The sequence below is a fragment of the Apteryx mantelli genome, chromosome 15, assembly GCF_036417845.1.
Source record: "Apteryx mantelli isolate bAptMan1 chromosome 15, bAptMan1.hap1, whole genome shotgun sequence".
NCBI lineage: Eukaryota > Metazoa > Chordata > Aves > Apterygiformes > Apterygidae > Apteryx > Apteryx mantelli.
Window position 1 is genome coordinate 587,452 of NC_089992.1, and position 19,265 is coordinate 606,716.

General features: G+C 59.8%; 1 protein-coding gene across 2 annotated transcripts; it reads left to right on the plus strand.

The window, feature by feature from the left end:
• The first annotated feature begins 6,205 nt into the window (after positions 1-6,205).
• Positions 6,206-15,606, plus strand: AP3S2 (adaptor related protein complex 3 subunit sigma 2). 2 transcript variants are annotated; one of them, XM_067305458.1, is made up of 6 exons: positions 6,206-6,421; positions 6,942-7,033; positions 7,144-7,255; positions 9,507-9,578; positions 13,673-13,780; positions 14,595-15,606. In XM_067305458.1, exons 1-6 carry the CDS (start codon positions 6,353-6,355, stop codon positions 14,721-14,723), a joined length of 582 nt encoding a protein of 193 aa, XP_067161559.1. In that variant the 5' UTR covers positions 6,206-6,352; the 3' UTR covers positions 14,724-15,606. The 2 variants fall into 2 exon arrangements, with proteins under 2 accessions (XP_067161559.1, XP_013813045.1); XM_013957591.2 differs by lacking the exon at positions 6,206-6,421 and having other exon boundaries at positions 6,528-7,033.
• The last annotated feature ends 3,659 nt before the right edge of the window (positions 15,607-19,265 follow it).

A 19,265-nucleotide genomic window follows, 5' to 3' on the forward strand; every position in this document is an offset into this window, starting at 1 on the left:
CATGATAACTGCCGGAGGAGCTGCCCTCGGTGCGCACTTAGGAAATCTTGCCCCGGATTTGGTCTCGGCCTGGGCTCCAGGCTTGCTGCCCCTTCACAAGCCGATAGAAAGGCTCCCAAGCGAGTGTTTTTCTGCTTGCATGCGGCCAAAGCGCACTGTGAGGAGCCCCGGCTGTATGGCTGGGTGATGAGGCTTGGCTCCCTGGCAAACACGTTTCAGAATCACTGGCCTAGCGCACCAGTCAGCTGCTGGACATCGCTGTCCTCCGCTGTGAACACACCTGCATCAGGAAGGTCGTGTGGGACCCAGGGACCTCACAAGGTTTACTTTATGCAAGCCGAAGTCAAGGTTTGCCTCTCCCCAAAAGGATAGGCCCAGCCTTTTGAATTAGCAGAATTTCTTACGTTCCAGAAATCTCTGGGAGAGCCCTGTGGTCAAGGGATGCTACTTGCATCCCTCGGAGGCCACAAGCTGGCAGAGCCGGAGCTAGGGTGGAGGAGGACCTGCAGTGGCGGAGTGCAGTGAGGAGACGGAGATGAGGCTGCGATGCCGGGGGGGACGTGCAGAGCAGGGCGCGGGAGGCGCTCGTGGCTTGGAAGCGGGAGTGGTGGTGGACAGCTCGGGGCACTGCAGGGAATCGTGTCCTACAACCGCATGCAGGGAAAAGGGGCTCTCACTTCCGCAGCTGTGATGAGAGGGAAGGGTGAAGCCCTCCTTTTCAGGGAGCAAACGGGGGAGAAAGTGTAAGTGAAGGCATGAGAGATGTGGGTGAGGTGTGCCCGAAGATAACAACTCCAGTCTTCGTGGGAGCAAGTCAAGTGGACCAACTAATTGCAGCAAAGAGTTTGGCTGAAGAATGTAGTCCTTTGTCTTGCAGACAGACTTTCATTTTCAATATTTTTGTATTAGATGAAAACTTATTATGCCAACATGTTTAAATTGCAAATGTTTGTGATCATTGCTCCATGCATCTACTGTGCGAGGGAGGGCTGGTCAGGCAACTCATATGACATGATTTCTGCTTTCCCATTGGCCTAGTTCAAAGTATTTCCAAAAACCAAACTCATCTACTGCGAATATTCACAGAAAGAGACATTCATGCTTGTGTTTGCAATCTTCACTGTATGAGCGTTGTTGCAGACTGAGCCTGCCCGTTCGAATTTCTGCAAAAAGTTAAAGGTTCGTAAATACCGCTGAAGCAAACTTGCTTCACGCAACTGGTCTCGCTTTGTGTGCGTCTGCAGCCCACCCGCCTCTCGAGGTAAGGCTTTCGCTTTGAAACAGGACCTGAAGCGGGACGGAGAGCAGCGCACCCAGGGCGGGAGGCGCCTCCCAGAAGGAGGGTGGGGGGCGTCGGTGCGAGGAGCCGCGAGTGCGGAGCGATGACGAGGCGCTCGGTCACCACCAGCCGCTGCTTTACTGGCAGCCGCGGAAGGGGGGTGGCCGGGAGGGCCCGAGAGGTTCGGCCCGCGGTTAAACACCTCTGAACGGTGCGGGGAGGGCAGGGCGGGTGGCTTTACCCTTCCTTGGGGAGCTGGAGGACATTGCCTGGCCGAGCCCGGGGATGAGGAGCCTGCGCAGAGATGAAGAGGGTTGGGGAGGCCCAGGGTGGGCCGTGGGCGCCACCGCCGCCACGGGCGGGCCAGGGGCCCTGGCACTGTGCACCCCGTCACCCACCTCGCCTCAGAGCCCCTGCAGCCCCAGCCCTGGTGCCTCAGCCAATCAGCATGTCCGGGGAGCAGCCCCACAGCGGCCTCAGCCAATCAGCATGTCCAGGGAGCAGCCCCGCAGTGGCCTCAGCCAATCAGCATGTCTGCCCCCCCCCCCACCTCCTGCCGCCTGAGAAATGGCGGATGGCTGCAGAAGTCTCAGCCAATCAGCGGCCTGTAGATCTGGTGACCTCCAGGGGCACAGCCAATCCCTGGCCCCTAGCGCAAGTGCGGGCAGCCAATCGGTAGCGGCCCCCCGAGGCGCAGCTGAGGTGTGGGATGGCGGGATGGCGGGATGGCGCTGCAGCCCCGAGCCCCGGCCTGGCCCCGGTGACGCTCCGGCACAGCGCGGCGGGGTGCCGGTGCATCCCGCCTGCCCGCTGGGGCCTGCGCAGGGCCCGTGTCCTGCCGTGCTGCCGCAGTGCCGCGACCTGCAGGGCCGGAACCGCCCTGCACAGGTGGTGGAGTCCAGCTGAACCATTTCTACAGGCTTTTATCTAGCGTATTCTGCAGCCTCGTGCAAGAAATTCACCGCCAACAGGTGCCGAACTGGGAGGTTTCCTGGCCAGAGGAGCTGAAGTTATTCCCTGATGCCCAGCTGAGATTGCTTTGCTGCCATCTAAGCCGATTTATTTTTCGTTTTTTGATCTGTGCTGCCTTTATAACTCCCTGTACGTAGCAGAAGACAGTCACCGTGTTTCCTTTCAGTCAGCTTGCATGGAGAACGAAAGCAACCTCCCCTCTGCTCTCCTCACAGGCCGGGTTTTGGGGCCTCTTGCCTTTCTCCTCGCTCACTTCTGGACTCTAATTTGGCCTCCTCCTGCACGAAGCACAGTGTTCCACACTGGGCCCCGGCTCCAGCTGGGCTCCACCCGCGCCGGGGGCTCGTGACTGTCCCGCTTTGCGTGCGATGCGCCGAGGGCGGCGCTTGCCCTCCGTGCGGCGGCATTGCACAGTGACTTCCTTGAGGCAGAGGTGGTGATCCTCCTTGCAGCACGGCTTTTGCTGGTGGTGGTATTCTTCATTTTGTGTATCTGATCTCTCCTTCCTGAGAGCAGCGCTTTGTACTTCTCTTTGTTGTATTTCATCTTGTTGATTTTGGACCGTGTCTTCAATTTGTCGAGATCCTTTTGAATTCAGAGCTTGTCCTCCCCGGTGCTTCTGGCCCCTCCCAGCTTGATGTCATCTGCAGTTTTTGTAAGTGTATTCTCTGTCTCATCATTCAAGTCCTTAATGAAAATATGGACGAGAAGCAAGCCCAGGAAAGACCCAATGGAAACACCCTCCTGGTCCGACACTGCTACCGTTCATTGGCGCAGTTTGTCAACCAGTTGTTGTTTGGGTGCAGCCGAACCATCGTCTGCTGTTTTTGTCTGCAGCACGATTTGTTAGTTTGCTTATGAGAATATCGTGTGGAAGAGTGTCAGAAGCCTCCCTGAGATCAACATGTATGGTATGGTATTTACTGCTCCCCCTTCCTTCACGAGGCCAGTTACCCTGCCACAGGAGGAAGTCAGGCTAGCGTTGATGTGATTTCTTCTTGAAAAATCTACACTGACTATCTTTTATCACCGTATCATCCTCTGGGGCATGTCCATTGATTGTTCAATGATTTGTTCTGGTGTCACGCTGGGAGCCAGGATGATAGCGTCTCCCCAGGGATGATTCCCCCTGCCTCTTTTGAGAACGAGTGCGGTGCTCACCCTTCTCCAGCCTTTTGGGCCTCTCCTCCTCCGGGAGCTCTCCGCGGGAGTCCTCACGGCTCCGTCAGGGTCTTGGCTAGCTCCTTGTCTGCTCTGGGTGTCTGGGTGCTCTCTCAGGCCACGCTGACTCAAACCTAACGCACCTCAATATCCTTTCACCTGGCTCTTCTCCGTGCTGGCCTTCTCCCTTTGTTAAAATTAGTTGTTAAATCTCTGGTCACAATTAACCTTTTTATACAAAGACTGGAGCAAAGCGGCTTTCTATGTCCTTGGTTATTTTACTCCCTTTTCCTGTTAAGTAATAGATCTTTATTTTCCTCTCTGTCCCCCTTTCTTCTAGTACTTTTGTACAGCGCATTGAATGCTTTTTTTGTTGCTTTTTATGTCCCTTGCTAGTTGTAACTCATATCGTACACTGTCCTTTTTGATTGTATCCCTATATGCTTGTGCTATTCCTTTATATTAATCCTGGATCATCTGCCCTTTGCTGCTTTCTTTTTGATTTTCTAGTACTTAAAAAGCACCTGATGCAACTGCAATTGTCATATGCCATGCTTTCTTCCTTTCCTCTTCAAAATACCCCTTAAACAGCCTAAGAATGAGCTCATTCACAGATCTAAAAACTATTTGTCAACAGGTGGTCACCGTCCAGCAGTGGAGTTTCTAGAGGGGCTCACAGGGATTAGCTCTATGTGTGATCCCCTTCACTGTTTTGGTGGATGATCTAGAAGTAAATACGAAATGTTCACTGCTATGGCTCAAGGATAATCCAAAGGCCGGCGGCATGATAAATAATAGTCGTCCCGCAGAGCAAGCCGGCTCGCTCGGCCCGCTCAAAGAAAGGCGCTCCAACGTGAGCCGAAAGCTGCGATGCAGCGCAGCAGCACTGCTTTGGGGTGGAGCAGGGGCCATACATGCAGCAAGGGCCAGCACTGAAAAGCTCCCCCGGTCAGAGGGGACCACTCTGAGGGGGCTGACGGGATCCTGGGACCATTCCCTGGGGAGGGACCAGCCTGGGGTGAGCTCAGCACAGAAGGCTGCTGGCAGCAGGGGTGTTGCCCCATGAGAAGGTGTCCCGCAGTGCAGGGCGGCAGAGCGGCGCCAACAGCTGTGCCATAGGTCAGTCGGACCTGTGGGGCCAGGACTGCAAGGCTGCAGCTCCTGGTCCTGGTCCACCCGCCCCCGGCAGGCTGGGAGCAACGTCCAGCCCTTGCCACCGGACACGCAGACGTGCTGGCGGTGCCCAGGCCCCGGCTGGGCAGCAGTGCCCCCGCCGCCCTCTCTGCGCAGGGGCGATGGCGGTGTGCGTCGGCTCCTCCGGGCTTGCAAGCCGCAGCTCGCTGTCACAAATTCACCTGTTGTTTCAGAGCTGGGTTGAAACACGGCGCCGGGGCCGTGCCTGGGGCGGGCGCTGGGATGGGAGCTGGGGCGCTGCCTGGCTCCGCGTGCCGCAGCGGGGGCCGCGGGCGGGGAGGCCCAGCGCCAGCGCCAGCGCCGCGCCTGGCTCTGCCGATGAAAGCGCATTGTAAGCGCGCAGCATCCAGCCCTCGGCGGGGCGAGCCGCGCACAAAGGCTGCCCAGAAGGAGCGGCTGGGCGCCGCGGATCGCATTCTTCCCCACAATGGGCTCCCCTCCCCCTGGCCCGCAGCAGCTCTGATCCGTTTATCCCCGAAACAATCCCGGCCCAGCTGCGGGCTGGGGGAGCGCCGGCTGTGGCCAGGGAGGGGGCAGCGCCCTGTGCTCCTCTCTCCGCCCGGCTGCGCCAGGCCCAGGCCGCCCGCTCTGGATGAGCGCTGCTGCTCGCCGGAGGGCGCAGCCTGGCGGAGGGGGCAGACCCGTCCTCCCAGCCGCAGGGGCAGGCAGGGCCGGGGCACAGCAGCACCGTGCCCGGCCGGCTGTGCCCTCACGCACAATGCCGGGCTGCTCTGCAACCACCCATGTGGGCAGCAGGCTGCCACCCCCTCTGCCCCACGGAGAGATCGGGAGAGGCCATGCCCCCCAGCCGTGCCCCCATGGCCCCGCCACCCGGCCACCGCGCGGCTCGGCATGGCGTGACCGAGGCAAACCCGCAGCCACCCCGCCGTGACCCCTGACCCCGCCCGCAAGCCCCCGGAAAAGAAGAGGCGCTAGCCCTTTAAGGGAGGGCGTGGCCTTCTGCAGAAGCCCCGCCCCTCCGCGCCCGCTCGCTCCGTTGCCCGCCGCGGCATGGCTCCGCGCGGCTCCCGTCGCCCCGGGGCTCGCGCGCCCCCTGGCGGCGCAGGCGGGTGCCGCCGCTGTTGCGACGCTGCCTGTCGGGGCTCTGTCGCGACAGGCGACGGGAGCGGGGCCGGTCCCGTAGGCTGCCCCGCGGCGGGCCCGGGAGGGGAGGGGAGGCTCCCCCGGCCCGGCGGCGCCCGCGTCCGTGGCGGCCCGGCCCCGGCCGCCCCTGCGGGGCACCGGCGCGGCCCGGCGTAGCGAGGCGGCACCCGGCTCCCGCAGCACCGCGACAGCGCTCGCGAGCGGCCCCCGCCCCCGCCCGGGCCGCCCGACTGCGGCCGAGCCCCGCGGCGCCGCGGCGCCTCGCCCGGGAGGGGCGCGGGCTGCGGTCGCGGAGGGCCGGGCTCGCGGGGCGGCCCCGCTCCCCGGCGCCCGGGCCCGGGCCGCGGCCGGAGCCGGAGCCCCCGCACGGGGCTCGAAAGCGGCCTTGGCCTTGGCCTTGGCCTTGCCCCGCTCCGCGGCCCGAGCGGCCGGGCCCGCCAGCGAGGCGGAGCCGGGCACCCGGCACACCGGGGCGGCGGGGCCTGGCCGGGCCCGCGGCGCCGCCCCGAGGCCGCGCCGCGTTTCCGGGGCGGGCGAGGGGCTTCCGTGGGGGGGGCGGCCGCGGCGGCCCGGTTCGTCCTGCGGCCCGGCTCTGGTCCCGGCTCCGGTCCCGGTCGCGGCTCCGGCCCCTCCGCCGCCGGGATGATCAGCGCCATCCTGGTGTTCAACAACCACGGCAAGCCGCGGCTCGTCCGCTTCTACCAGCGCCTGGTGCGGGCCGGCCGCGGCGGGGCGGAGGGATCGGCACCGGGCCGGTGCGGGGCTGGTGGGGGGAGGCAGGCCCGCTGTGGGGCGGGTGGTGGGGAGCCGGGATGGTGTGGGGTGGCCTGGTTCGGGTCTGAGGGGATGCGGACTGCGGTCGCCCCCCGGCTGGGCCCAGTGCAGGGCTTGCAGCGGCCCCAGCTCCCCGGGAAGGGTGCCCGCAGCCGCGGCGATGGCTGCGTGTCCGTGGGGCTGAGGGGCCCTGCCTGCTCTTGGCCACAGGCACTGCCTCAGCCCAGCGCCCTGGCTTGATCCCTCGGGATGTCCGTGGTCGGGTCACGCGGGGCTGCCCCAGCAGCTGTCCCCATCGTGGAGGGAGTTGTGACCTCCCCTTCCCACCGAGAGCTGCCGGCTCATGGCATCCCTCGAGCTCTGCTGGCCCCAGAGCAGTGGGGGAGAGCGGGGATGCTGGTACTCTGCGCCTTCCCCAACAGCAACCCCGTGGGTGGTTGCTCTTGCCTCCCTGCAGGCAGAGGAGGTCCAGCAGCAAATTATCCGAGAGACTTTCCACCTGGTGCTCAAGCGGGATGACCACATCTGCAACTTCCTGGAGTGCAGCAGGTAACCCTCGTGCCCCTCGCTGTGCCGCGCGCTGTGTCCCCCCTCCTGCTGCAGGTGCCTCGGGCCCCAAGGGGTACCTTCTCCTGAAGCCCTTCCCTGTGTCTCTGCAGCCTGTTTGGTGGCCCGGATTACAAGCTGATCTACCGCCACTATGCCACGCTGTACTTCGTGTTCTGCGTGGACTCCTCAGAGAGCGAGCTGGGCATTCTGGACCTCATCCAGGTTGGTCTCTCTGGAGCGAAGTTTTGCTGCCAGAGGGAGGCCGCAGTGAGCGTGCGCACAGTGGAGCCCACCCCGCACCGGGGCAGCGGGTTGCTGCTCCTCCTCTGCCCCCGAGCTTTTGGGCACTGCTGGGCAGAGACGCTCCCAGAGCAGCTGGATGTGCTGCGGTGCAGACGCTCGCTCTGCCAGCACCGGGGCAGCGTAGGTTGCGAGTCCCCTTCTGCCTATCCTGTACAGATCCTCCTTTCCGGGCTGGTTGAAGTGAGTGTGAAAGGAGCTAGAGATCATGCTTAAAGAGCGTGTCCCTGGACAGGGCTGTGCCTCTGCTGGGTGCAGCTGTGCACAATGCAGGAGACATCCCTGAATCCAGGAGTGAGGGGGGTGTCAGTGTTAGAGGGAAGGTGTTAGAACTGGGAGCCCATGGAGAGCCTCGGATCAGCGATATGCCGCTCACATAAGGTATCCTGTGCCCTCTGCCTCCTTAGTAGTACCAGGAGCTCTGCAAAGTGACAGCTGTGCTTAGCCATGAGAGGCCGCTGGGTACTTTCCTCTGCTGCCAGGAAGTCCAGCCTTCTAAACCCTCCAGATGCATTTACATGTCTCTAACAGCTTCCTGGAAGTGATCGAGAAGCTGTTCTCTTGTGAGCTCAGACAGGGGAGGGTGGTGCTGGGCATGCGTTAGCTGATATATAACTCAAAACTCGTCTATGAGGAAACACTGGGGAAAGTCTGAATAAACTTCTTAAAAAGTGAATTTTAAAAAATTGCATTCAGTCCCTATGTGGACTTCTAAAGGGACCTCTGCTAAATCAAATTAAAGGCACATGTGAGAGTGTCTGCACAGCAGTTTAATGCAGTTTAGTTAATGTTAGAATTATGCCTTTAGTTACTTTGAATGAGTTTTGGGAATATTCCCGTGTAAACCAGTCCCTAATTTATTTTACAAGTTCCCCTTTCTTCCCTTTTAAGTTTGAAGCCACAGCAGCATGTGACAGAGTTAATATTTTGGCCTGTTGGAGCAGGCTGTTCCTTTTGGAGTGGTCTTCCACACTCTTGTCAAACTCTGGAAAAAGCATCATGGCAGTGTCATATAAATCACCTTTTCTAGCTTTTCTTTTCAAAGATCCTAAGCTAGAAATTAAGTTTTCCTAGCTGGGAATTGTCTGTGGAGAAGAGTTCCCAGCTGTAGAACATTTCACACTTGTCCTGTTCGTGTGTCATACTGTAACATATCCAGCGCTTCTCAGTTGTCCTTCCCGTTGTCCAAAAGGGTTCATGCCCTGCTCGGATCACCTGCTGTGATCATGTAGTTCCCACATTTCAACTCCTTTCAAGCTGTTCTAGATGACTGCAAGCCTGGCCCTTGTGGAAGAACATGATGACTAGCCATTGTCCCAGCCAGGGCCCTGTGACTGCAATTTATCAAGATGTTGGCACCTGTTTTTTCCTCCAGAATGTCCGAGTACTGTGTTTCTGTGCGCTTTACCCTGTGCCAGGCTCTTTGGACTTGGGCTCAAACCACACCCTTGAAACTGCAGGTTCCGGTTGCCCTCGGTAGTACCAGAAACAACTGAAGACAATAGCAACTGGGTAGAATAACAGTTCAGAGGAAGCCTGACCCGCTGCTGGAGGAGGAGCCCTCCCAGTTTACTGGTATTGCAACAGCTGTGCAGTCCGTTCACAGCAGGCTCAGCCAGGGCCAGGCTCATGTTCCAGCCACATGCCCCTTTTGCCAAGACAAATTTTCTCCTAGGAACTAAAGCGGGTAGAAGTTTGGGCTTTTTGATCTGGTTTCTGTGGTTTAGTGCAGACTTGGCACTAAGAGCGTGTTGGGTCATCCCAGCACCATTGGGCAGTGCCTGTGTGGACAGAGGCCTCCTTGTCTGGCTGCTCCCTGCATGTGTCCTGCTCACAGCTCTGCCTGACTCCCTCAGCCTGCTCTGTGCAGACCCCCAGTCTTCCACACCACCGCTGGATGCTGCTGCTCTGCTGGAGCCGGGGTCCTGGCCAGCCTCCTGGGGCTGAGCCTGTGTGTGGTTGCCCTGGGAATGGGCACTTTACTAGCATTGAAAGTAAATGGGATTTTTAAGAGGAATTTGTTCCTGTTCAGGGTAAAAGACTGGGATGCAGTGGGTGATCCGACAGTTTCTGACCAGGGCTGCAGCTTTTTACATGTGCAGGCACTGGTGCTGTGTGCAGGAAACATCTTGCTATTATATTCTGTCCTGACCTTCCTTTCCTCCTGCCTCAGGTGTTTGTGGAGACACTGGACAAGTGCTTTGAGAATGTCTGTGAGTTGGACCTCATCTTTCACATGGACAAGGTGGGTTCTAGGCTTCTGTGTGCTCCTCTAGGCCACCACCTTTTGTTTCATCCCAGCATCCTGCTGCTTTTGAGCTCTGCCTTCTCTAGCATGTACATTCCTGAGTCCAGAAGCAGGCTTGGCTTTGAGCCCTTGAGCCTTTCAGGAGATCCTATTGCTAAGTTAGGGATCACTTCCCTGATGGAGATCAAAATTCTGGCTAGGGAAATTGTCAGTACGTGTTCTTTGTAAGATGCTCGTGCCGTGCCCTCCTGCAAATGATCTGAGTTGCTTGGCCGTGTTCTGAGTCCTCCATGTGTAAGACGGCTTTAGGCTCAAAGCACTTGCACCAGTTCTCTGCTGCATTGCTGTTGTGGGGCTGTGATCTCCGCTATGATAAAGCAGTCGGTTTTGGGGTATGTGTTGGTTCTGATAATTGCCACTGACATGCTGGTTAAACACGTGTTCATGTTACAGGAATCCACGCTGAGGCTTCACTCTTCACCTTTTGTGCAGTGGCCAGCACTGATGAAATTAAACAAGAATCTGGCTTTGTATATAGGCATTTTAACTCTTCTTACTGCGCTGTGGGACACTATTTGGAGTCTTGTTAACATTTCATTAGAGCTGCAGAAAACAAGGGAAAAACAATGGGACTGTTTGGAACACAGAGTCTTTGATGAACTTTCATTTGCGCCACAGCCTTTAATGCTTCCTTTTTAGCTGGTCAGTGTTTCTGGGTGGGAACCTATTCTCTTTGATCTTCTTCTAGATGGAACTGAAGATAGCAGGGATTATTCTTAGGGATAGGCAAGACAGTAAGCTGATGTGTACTGGACTTGTGTTGCTGCTGATAAAAGTTGTTGCCGCTTTGCTGAAGACAAAACATACCAACAAAAATGAGGAGTGAAAAGATCAGTAAAGCTGTAAAATGTTCCCTTTCTGTTGGTGATTCATATTTATAAGTTCTCTGGCAGAGAAATGGAGTTAGCAAATATTCTTAGAAGATGTTCTGGAGCAGCTAAATGTGCTAGCAACTGGTTAAGATTTTGACTTTATAGTTTGCTTGGCTGTAAACTTGCAGAAATGTTACAAGGTTGATTGTTTTGTCAGCAAAAAAACACTCTTATCAAAGCAAACAAAAGGAGAGGGAGAGGAAGGAGGAAGCTGGTGAGGAGTACCTGAGGGAGAAGTGATGGCATCAACCCGAAACTTCTGTGGCAGTGTCCGGGGGAGGATACACTCTCATTTACTCAATTTGTGGAGTGACCAAGACCTGGCAGCTTTACAGTGATTCCACAGTTCACAGGCAGAAGAGATTATTCCTATTGCTTGTGCATTTTGCCAGCATTAGCATGAACCGTCCTTCTCCTAAACTCTCTTGCCAAGCTAAGGATTCAAAGGAGACAGAAGTCAGGGAGAATTTCTTACGGGGAAAATACTAGGCTCGGTCGTCCCCAAGGCTCTCATACTTTTAGGTTTGTTTATTTCCGGTTCTGTGCTCCTTTTGTTTCTCAGACTTGACTTCAGTCCTTGGCCACTATCAGTTGGTTGTCTTGTTTGGACTTTGTCTTTCTATTTTTAGCATTTGTTTGCTTCCCAAACGTGTTCATGCTGAGTGCCAGTGGTTCCAAGTGCTAGGTTACAGGCTTGTGCTGTTGGGGGTGTCGAAAATATGCGGGTACGTTGTGCTGGTTTCCATGTCTTGCCCCTCTGATGGCTGGGCAGGACTTCCAGCAGCTGCGTCATTGCCCCAGTGCTCTCTCACAGACCCCCTGCCTCCAGACTTCAGTTTGTTAAAGGCTGTGCAGGAAAGGTTGGGCATGGTGCTACCTTCTGCTCTGGCTGATTAATTACAAAGTTTGTGAGTTCCTGACAAGAACAGGGGAGAGAGTAAGCCAACATCCACTGGAAAATGCTCACTTGTTGAGCTGAGCCTTTGGTTGTTAATATCCTGAGCGCAGCAGGTTCTGGCTAGGATTTGGATGCAGCCTTGCCTGGACCCTGTGGGGCAGCAGCATGAAGTCCATGAAATGAGAGTTTCTGCAGGTTTCTAGTCCCTGGTCTTGTGGCAGGCAGCTGACTGGGGCTGTCAGGTTTGTGGTTCACAGGCAGCCAGTGACACCAGTGCTCTTATGCTGTCAGCTTTGAAAGCAGGAACCGTAAAGCTGCAGGGGTCCTTCTTTCAAAAGGAGAGGCTGGAGCTGTGGAAGTCATGGAGAGACTCAGAACAGGCTGGATGATGGCGTGGTCCTGCTGTACAGACCCTGGTTGTGCTTCATGCCTTGGATGAGAACGTGAGTTTCGCTAAGCAGCTGCAAGGTCCCAGAAAGGACATGTTTTGTTCAGGAAGCTCTGTGTTTCATTTCTGAAAACAAAGCTTTCTTGGGATTTCTGCCCTGTTGGTTTTGGTCCAATTTGGACTGAAGCCAGATCTTGAAGGAACAACATTTCCTGCAGCCCAGATGCTCTCCTGTTGCGGAGAGCTGCTTGCATTGTCTTGTTGGTGTGTTTGCAGGGCTAGGCATCAGTGGACACAGGTGCTGTGGGAGAGCAGTTACTGTGCTGTGGTGCTTGGAGGCAATTGGGTTATTATGGATGTCCCAGAAAGGGTATGTATTGCAACTGGCTTTCCTTGTGCAGCACTGTTGAAAGACTGAGCACAGCACACCTTGGTGCTCCTGGCACTGTCAGGGCAGGGCAAGACCCATAGAGAAGCATTACAGGGGCATCGGGCTCCTAGTTGTGCGAAGCTGGGTTTTCCCCTTCTAGTAGGTTCTCTAGTTTGCTTTATTTTTCACAGCATTGCCCTGAAAGTATTTGCCTCACCATATTTGCAAGTGCAATCAACCCCCATGAAACCATAAAACAATATAATAACTTAACCATCTTGCAGTATTAGCCTATTTCACGGAACTAAGCAGAGACCCATAAATTCATTATCTGTGCTGGGTTGCTGTTGGAGACTGCTGACTTAGTAAGGAAGTCTGTACTGTGCTGCATGGTGCAACTGAAGGTGTGTCACAGCAGCACAGCATGGCCCAGCCCACCTGTGGTCCTGTTTTCTTTTTTCTTGGGTTGTCAGCCAAGACAGGCCTTGTCTAATGCTGTGGCTGCGGTGTATTGCTGGTTCTCTTTCTGACTAAGGCTAGCAGGAGGTAGCAGGTCTCTCCTTTGGGACTGCTCTGTTTCATCCTTGGCCCCTGGAGCAGGAAGAAGACTCTCTTAACAGTTGTGTCCTTTCTCTGTGTGTGTGTGTCACAGTCCTAGCTATTCTAAGTGAAAGTAACAAAATCAGGCTCTTTGTTTCCGGCCTGGCTTTCCAGATAGAAGAAACTGGTTTTGGGAAAAAGTGTCCTAACTGGTGGCACCAGAGAAGCCCTCAGATCACTGCTGCTCTGTGAAGTGTCCCGATCCCAGTGCCTTGAGGCCACTGTTCTCACGTGAACTTTCTAGGCAGGGAGTTGCTCCCTGGAATGAACTGTGCCCCTGGCCTAGAGCGGTCTTCTGCTACAGAGAGGGATCAAACTTCAGTGCAGCCTTCAGGGATATTGCAACCAGGGTGTGTCAGTGGGACAGGGCCAGACCTGGCCTCCCTTGGGGCTGCTGTGCGTAACGGTCTGATGGGCAACATTTGCTCCAGTCTCTTTGGTAGTTCTTCTCTAGAGCAGAAGGACAAGTAGTATATCTGGCCTCCTGCACTGTCACTGAGGGTCCAGGGACAACTCGGATGGGCAGCCAGCTGCCAGAGCTGTATTCGCTGCGCTTTCTGGCTGAGAGGAGTAAAGGGCTGGATACGCGTGTCTCAGGGAAATGTCAGCCCCCATCGCTGCTTCCACACAAGAATACGTGGGCTAATTCACCTTGCGGTGGGCGCTGAGACCCAGGATGTCTGGTCTTCCTGCCCAGCAAGTCATTCAGTCTGGCTCTGCACGGTGCCTGGGCAGAGACGGGATCTCTGGCCAGCACTCCTCACTGCAGTGCCCGCTGCTCTGCCCTGACTCTAGCTGGCTCAAGGGGGTTCATCCCTGGCAGCCTGCGGGGGCTGCGGCCCCTGCCATTTTCAGCATGTCCATGAACCTGAACTTGGTTCACAGTCTTCCCTTGCCTTGCAGGTTCACTACATCCTGCAGGAGGTGGTGATAGGTGGCATGGTGCTGGAGACCAACATGAATGAGATCGTGGCACAGGCGGAGGCCCAGAGCAAGCTGGAGAAGACGGAGGTGAGTGGTAATGCTGTGGCTCTCCCTGGCGTGGCCTGCAGGGGAGGACAGCACAGGGGTTTGGGAGGATTTAGTGTGATGTGCTTGAGTATGCAGTGCGGGTTGGCAGGGGGGACAAAATGTTCCCCGGAATGTCCGTGGTCTGTAGGTCTGATGCCCTCCAGGCTGATGTGGAGGGGCAGGGTGTGTGGTCTGCAGTGCGTGGGGGAGAGGAGCTTGTGCATGTGGGGTCTTGCCAGCCTGCCTGGGCTCTGCCTGCGCGAGTCCTCACAGAGAGAGCTCAGGGCGTCCCTCGTTCGTTCGGCTGTACGCCTTGCTGCGCTCCTTCAGGTGTGGGGGGAGCAGTCAGAGCGTGGAAATCACCGTTTCCATCAAGATTAATGAAGTGAGGTAGTGAAAAGTGCTTATTGCCCCTGTTTGCAGGGGCACTGTAAAGAGGCATTTGCACCCTGATAGCAGGAGAGGGAAGTGCTTGGACGTCCCTGCCTCTCCCAGTAGTGTACTATTAACCAGTTGGATCTATTGAGCAGGTAGGCAGTGGAAATGCAGGCTCCTCTGCTGAAGCAGGGGTGCCTGGCTGGCGGCTGGGGCTGAGCTGGGCCCGGCTGCCTGCTGGGGGATGTAGCCAGGCCCTGGGCGCTTGCGAGCGGCAGGACAGCACTGGGAGAGCTGGAGACTCGGACTGGGAATGCTCCCTTGGCAAAGCACAAGGCTGAGCCAGAGGATCAGCCTGGAGCCTTCTAAGCACTGGGAGTCTTTGGAGTTTACAAAGGGCTGGCAATCACTGTGTTCCCCTCTCTGCTCTCCTCCCCAGGGAGGCCTCTCGGCAGCTCCTTCCCGCGCTGTCTCAGCTGTGAAGAATATCAACCTGCCAGAGATCCCTCGCAACATCAACATCGGAGACATCAACATCAAAGTGCCCAACCGGTCGCAGTTTGTGTGAGCATCCCTAGGCAGGCCAGGCGGGGAGGGCTGTCCATGCACACGAGCTGTGGCCTGGCTGGCTCTCCAGCTGAGAGGAACCAATCTCAGCTGGACTCTGTTTGCCTGTTCGGGATGTCCCCTCTGCCTGTCTCAGGCCCTGGCCTTGCCCACGCAGCACATGGAGGGCCAGGTGTGCTGCCGGCGTGTGTGGAGTGCCTGGCAGAGTAGAGTGCTCTGATGGGGTGTGGGGCCCAATGAGTTTGGGGTGGTGCTGCCTGCTGTGTGTCTGTCACCTTGGACTCTGAGCTCAGCTGTGCTCCCTGGTCTCCCTAACAGCAAGGGTGGCCTTTCTTCCCCTCCCTCCCTCCCTCCCTCCCAGGTGGATGTGTAGCCTCTCCTCTAGCTGTGGTGGGAAAAGCCAAAACCTGTCTCTCCCAGCACTTCTTGGAATTCCTAGTTTTAAAAATGCATCTATCCCTGGTGGCTCCTGGGTTGTCCCTGTGCTCCATCCCCCCGGACTGGGTTGTTCTGACTGGTCTGGCGTCCCTGTGCCCCCACTACTGCTGCTTGCTGGGTATGGGCCCTCGGTCGTGAGATTTGTGCCAGACTAGTGGGGGTTGGTCAGCTGTGCTCCTGCTGGGCTGCTTGGTCTGGGCAAGGGCATAGTTTCTGCTGTACAGGGAGACGTTGGCAGTGAGGGGGGAAGACGGAAGGGAGTTGCATGCTGCTTCTGCCTGAGCAGGGCGGAAAGCTCCAGGGGGGACAGAGCAGGCAGCTTGCTGTGTAGTGGGCCAGGCCAGGCCTGTCACTGTGTCCCCAAGAACGTGTGCATGGTCACAGTGAGAGGCTGAAGCCTCCAGAAGAACGCTCCCTGAGTCCTAATAAACCACTGTGAAAATCTGTGTCTGTGTGGGTGCTGCTGGCCTGGGCGCCATGGAGCAGCAGTGCTGCAGGGCGGCCTGGGAGGGGGTGCGTGGGCAGGGGGCCTTCGTGCAGCTCTGGCTGGGGTGGCCGCTGCCCGGGGCGGCTTCTCGGTGGGGGACGTTGGTGCCCGGGCTGCTGTGTGGCAGGGCCGCCAGCCTTGCGTGTGAAGCACACGCAGTGCAGCCCGTAGCCGGGCTGGGCTTTCCTGCCCTGCGGCCTCCGGCGCGGGCTTGGAGGGCAGGCTGGCCCAGCGCCCCCGAGGCCGCAGTGCTGCTGCGAGGGGAGAGCAGGAGCACTGGGAGGGCGCTCCCGGAGCCCGTGGCCGCTGCGGTCCGCGCGGCGGCCCTGCTTTCTCCCCTCGCTGTCGGGGCGTTGCTGGGACCGGGGCAGTTCACTGTTCCTGTGCACTGATGAGCTGGGGGGCGAGGGACGTGGTGAGGGCACTGGCCCCTTGGTCCTCCCAGGAGGTTGTTAGCGATGGGGTTGGCTCCGCGCGCCCCTGCTCGATGCCCTGAGCTCGCGGCACCCGCAGGTCGCCTTGCTGAGATCCTGCCCTGCTCTCTGGGGCAGGTGGCGGAGCAGCAGAGTCCTGCTCAGAGGCTGCGACAGCAGCGGCCATCTGCCTTCGGAGGGGGCCTGGCAGGGCTCTGGCACCACTCTGACCTGCTGGTGCCCTGCTGCCCTCCCTGCCAGCTCTCCTGCCTCGCTCTCTGCCGCAGAGCGTCCCTGATCGGCTGTGAGGTGACACAGCCGTGGAGCCTGCTCTGGCTGCTGCAGGAACAGCGATGCTCATCTCCATCCTGCCCCTTCCGCTGTTGCCCAGCACCAGCCGCTGGGAAGCTCTGCCTGGTGGGAGACGCTGCTGCGTCTCGCAGGGAGCGGGACGTTGTCGGCACGTGGGAGGCTGCAGCACCCGGCTCGGCTGGGGCCGGGGCTGGCGTCCGTGGGGAGCTTGCCCTGTGCTCTGTGTCCGGGCTTGTTCTGGGGAGGCGGCCCCGGTCCGGGGGACGGGGTGCGAGGGCTCGGCTGGAAGGAGGTGACCGTCGGAGCGTGGCGTGGGGGCGCGAGGCGGGCAACGACGTCTCCCGAGCAGAGGTGCTGCTCTGCCCCGTCCCCGAGCCCCTGCTCCGGCAGGTTTGCGTCCTGTCGCGGCTCCATCTGGCCACCGAGGTCCCGGGCCTGGCTGCGGGAGCCTGTTCCTGTTCTCATTTCCCCTCCCCACCCCCGGCCAGCCCAGCTGCGCTCCCGTGGGCTCTGCCTCCACTTCCCCCTGGCAGGGAAACGGTGACTGTGCGGTGACTGTGCTTGGAAGGAATTTTCCTGCGGTCTCCTTGCCTCCCCTCCACTCCCCTCCCTGCCGGCTTAACCCTTCCCCAGCTGGCCACCAGCACCGGGAGCTGAGCCTGGAGGTCACGGACCTGGGCAAGCGGTTTCTTCCTCCTCCACCCGCCAGCGGCTGCGGGCGCCACGTGGTCCGGGCGAGAGCCGTGGTGGGATCTGCCGAGCGCCTGGCCGGGTGGTGCCGCAGGGGCTGGGACGGGGGGGAGGTCCGGCTGGCCCCGGTGCTTGGAGAGGGACTCTCAGGATTGCCGAAAAAGGGGCTGGGGGCCGGGGGCACCGGCTGCGACGGGCAGGGGAGGGAGGCCCTGTCCTGTCCAGCCCAGCCCAGCACCTTGGCGTGGCGGTGCCTGCCGTGGGACGTGCCTGGCAGCGCTCGCTCTGCGGCGAGGCGGCAGCTCCGTCCTCGCCGTCCCTTCCCGCATCCTGCCGGGGCCTGGCCCCAGCGGGGCTGCGGGGGCCGAGGGCTGCGTAGGGGCAGGTGAGTCTGTGCCTGCTGCTTCAGGCTCTTCCCTTTCCCCTCCTGCTCCCCCCTCGCTCGTGCAGAGGGGAGCGGAGAAGAGGGGGTCGTTCGCCCTGGGGTGAGTGGGGCCAAACCCCCGGCGGCGCGGTTCCTCCCGGGGAGGGTCTCAGCCCCGGCGGCTGGGGACGACGGGGGCGGCCAGGGCCGCTGCAGGCGGCGGGGAAGGAGGGCCGGGCTGCTCCGCGCTGGCTCCCCCAGGGACGCGGCTCTGCCGGGGTCTCGGCGCGCTCTCGCGTGGCTGGGAAGCGACGGCTGCGGCGCTTGGGTGCTGGGGCTGGCCCCATCGCCCTGGCAGCTGGGGCTGGGGTGCCCGGGCCAGCCTGGCCCCTCGCCTGGCCGGCTGGGTCTTGGCACCAGGCGGCTGCTGGATTTCGCTGAGGTCAGCCAGGGTTTGCTCGCGGGAGCGCGTCCCCACGGCTCCAAGCCCTCACCTCCTTGGCGGCGAGGCTGAGCGACGCAGACCTGTGCCCAGCCCCACTTCAGGTGCTCGCATACCACGGACAAGAGTGTTTACCCGCTCCTCTGCCAAGCACAGGGTGAAACCAGCTCCCTGCTCCTCCAGCTGGGCTGTGCTTGGCAGCTTGGGCTGCTTCCAGGGCAAGGAAAACTGCCGGCCCTGCCGCCTCTCATCCAGCTGCAGGGCGCCGCACCGGGCTGCAGTGAGCAGGGGGCCACTGGCCCGTGACAAAACCTGTCTGCACCCCGTCCGCAGCTCTGTACCCGAGCGGACGCACGAGCCTGTGCCTGCTGGTGCCAGGTAGGGCAGGGTGCAGGGTGCGAGGCCGGGGGTGACGAGTGGGGCAGCATCCTCCGGAGTGGGGACGCCTCTCCTGGGTGCACCGAGCCAGCCGTGCTCAGCTGTCTGGGTGCCGCTGGGTGATGCCCGTCCCCTGCCCTTCCGTCCCCTGCTCCCCCAGGGGTGAGCACGCTGGTGACGGCTGGCAAAGGAGGGGGCATCCTTGGGAGGGGTTTGGGGCTGGCGGGGCGGCCGCGGGCTCTTCCCGGCAGCAGGGTGGTGCACTCCCTGGGGCAGCGTGAGGCTGGCAGGCCGCCCCCGGCATGCTTCCCCCAACAGATGCCTTCCAGATGTGGTGGCCACGGAGGGTCCTGCCGCGCCGTGCTGCACCGCGCTGCTCCGGGATCCCTGGCCTTGCCAGAGCCCAGGCTGCAGCCGGGGGCTCCTTGCGCCCTGCGCCCTGTGGCCAGCCGGCCCCTCCGGGCAGGACAGGGCAGGCCAGCAGCCCAGGGGTTAAGGTGGCGAGGAACGGTTCAGGTTACTTCCCTTGGAGCCTAAGGAGGAAACCTTCCTCCCGCTGGCTGGCCGAGCTTGCAGAGCGGAGACGTGGGAGAGCCGGGCGCAGGCAGCGCACAGGCAGAGTGCAGGCAGCGTGCAGGCAGGGCACCCCGGTGGGGATGAGGCAGGCAGGAGTCGCGGGGCACGTCGCACTCCGGGGCTGAGCGCACCAAGGTGAGTGGGGCCGCTGCAGCCCGGACCCACGTCGGGGCAGAGCCCGGCGCTGGCAGCCCCGGGGGCCCTGGGGGGCCCGGCCCTCGGACACCGCTGGGCTGGGGGAAAGGGGAGTTGGTGTGCGTGTGCCCGGGCTGGGCGGCGCTGGCGCTGTAGGGGCTGCGGAGGGTGCGCGGGCCGGGTGGCTGGGCAGTGTGCTCGCATGTTTGGGGCAGTGGGGTTATGTGCATGGGGAGTAGGGACCGCGTGCGTGACGGAGGGGCTGTGGCGGGGTGCATGAAGTTACGGAGCATGTGTGCACTTCAGGA

What these genes read in the sequence shown, in the direction of transcription:
- AP3S2 (XM_013957591.2), top strand. Translation starts at nt 6,828, where the DNA reads ATGGCATCCCTCGAGCTCTGCTGGCCCCAGAGCAGTGGGGGAGAGCGG. An exon ending in AACTTCCTGGAGTGCAGCAG is followed by an intron (nt 7,034 to 7,143) that starts GTAACCCTCGTG and finishes GTGTCTCTGCAG; the next exon opens with CCTGTTTGGTGGCCCGGATT. An exon ending in TCATCTTTCACATGGACAAG is followed by an intron (nt 9,579 to 13,672) that starts GTGGGTTCTAGG and finishes CTTGCCTTGCAG; the next exon opens with GTTCACTACATCCTGCAGGA.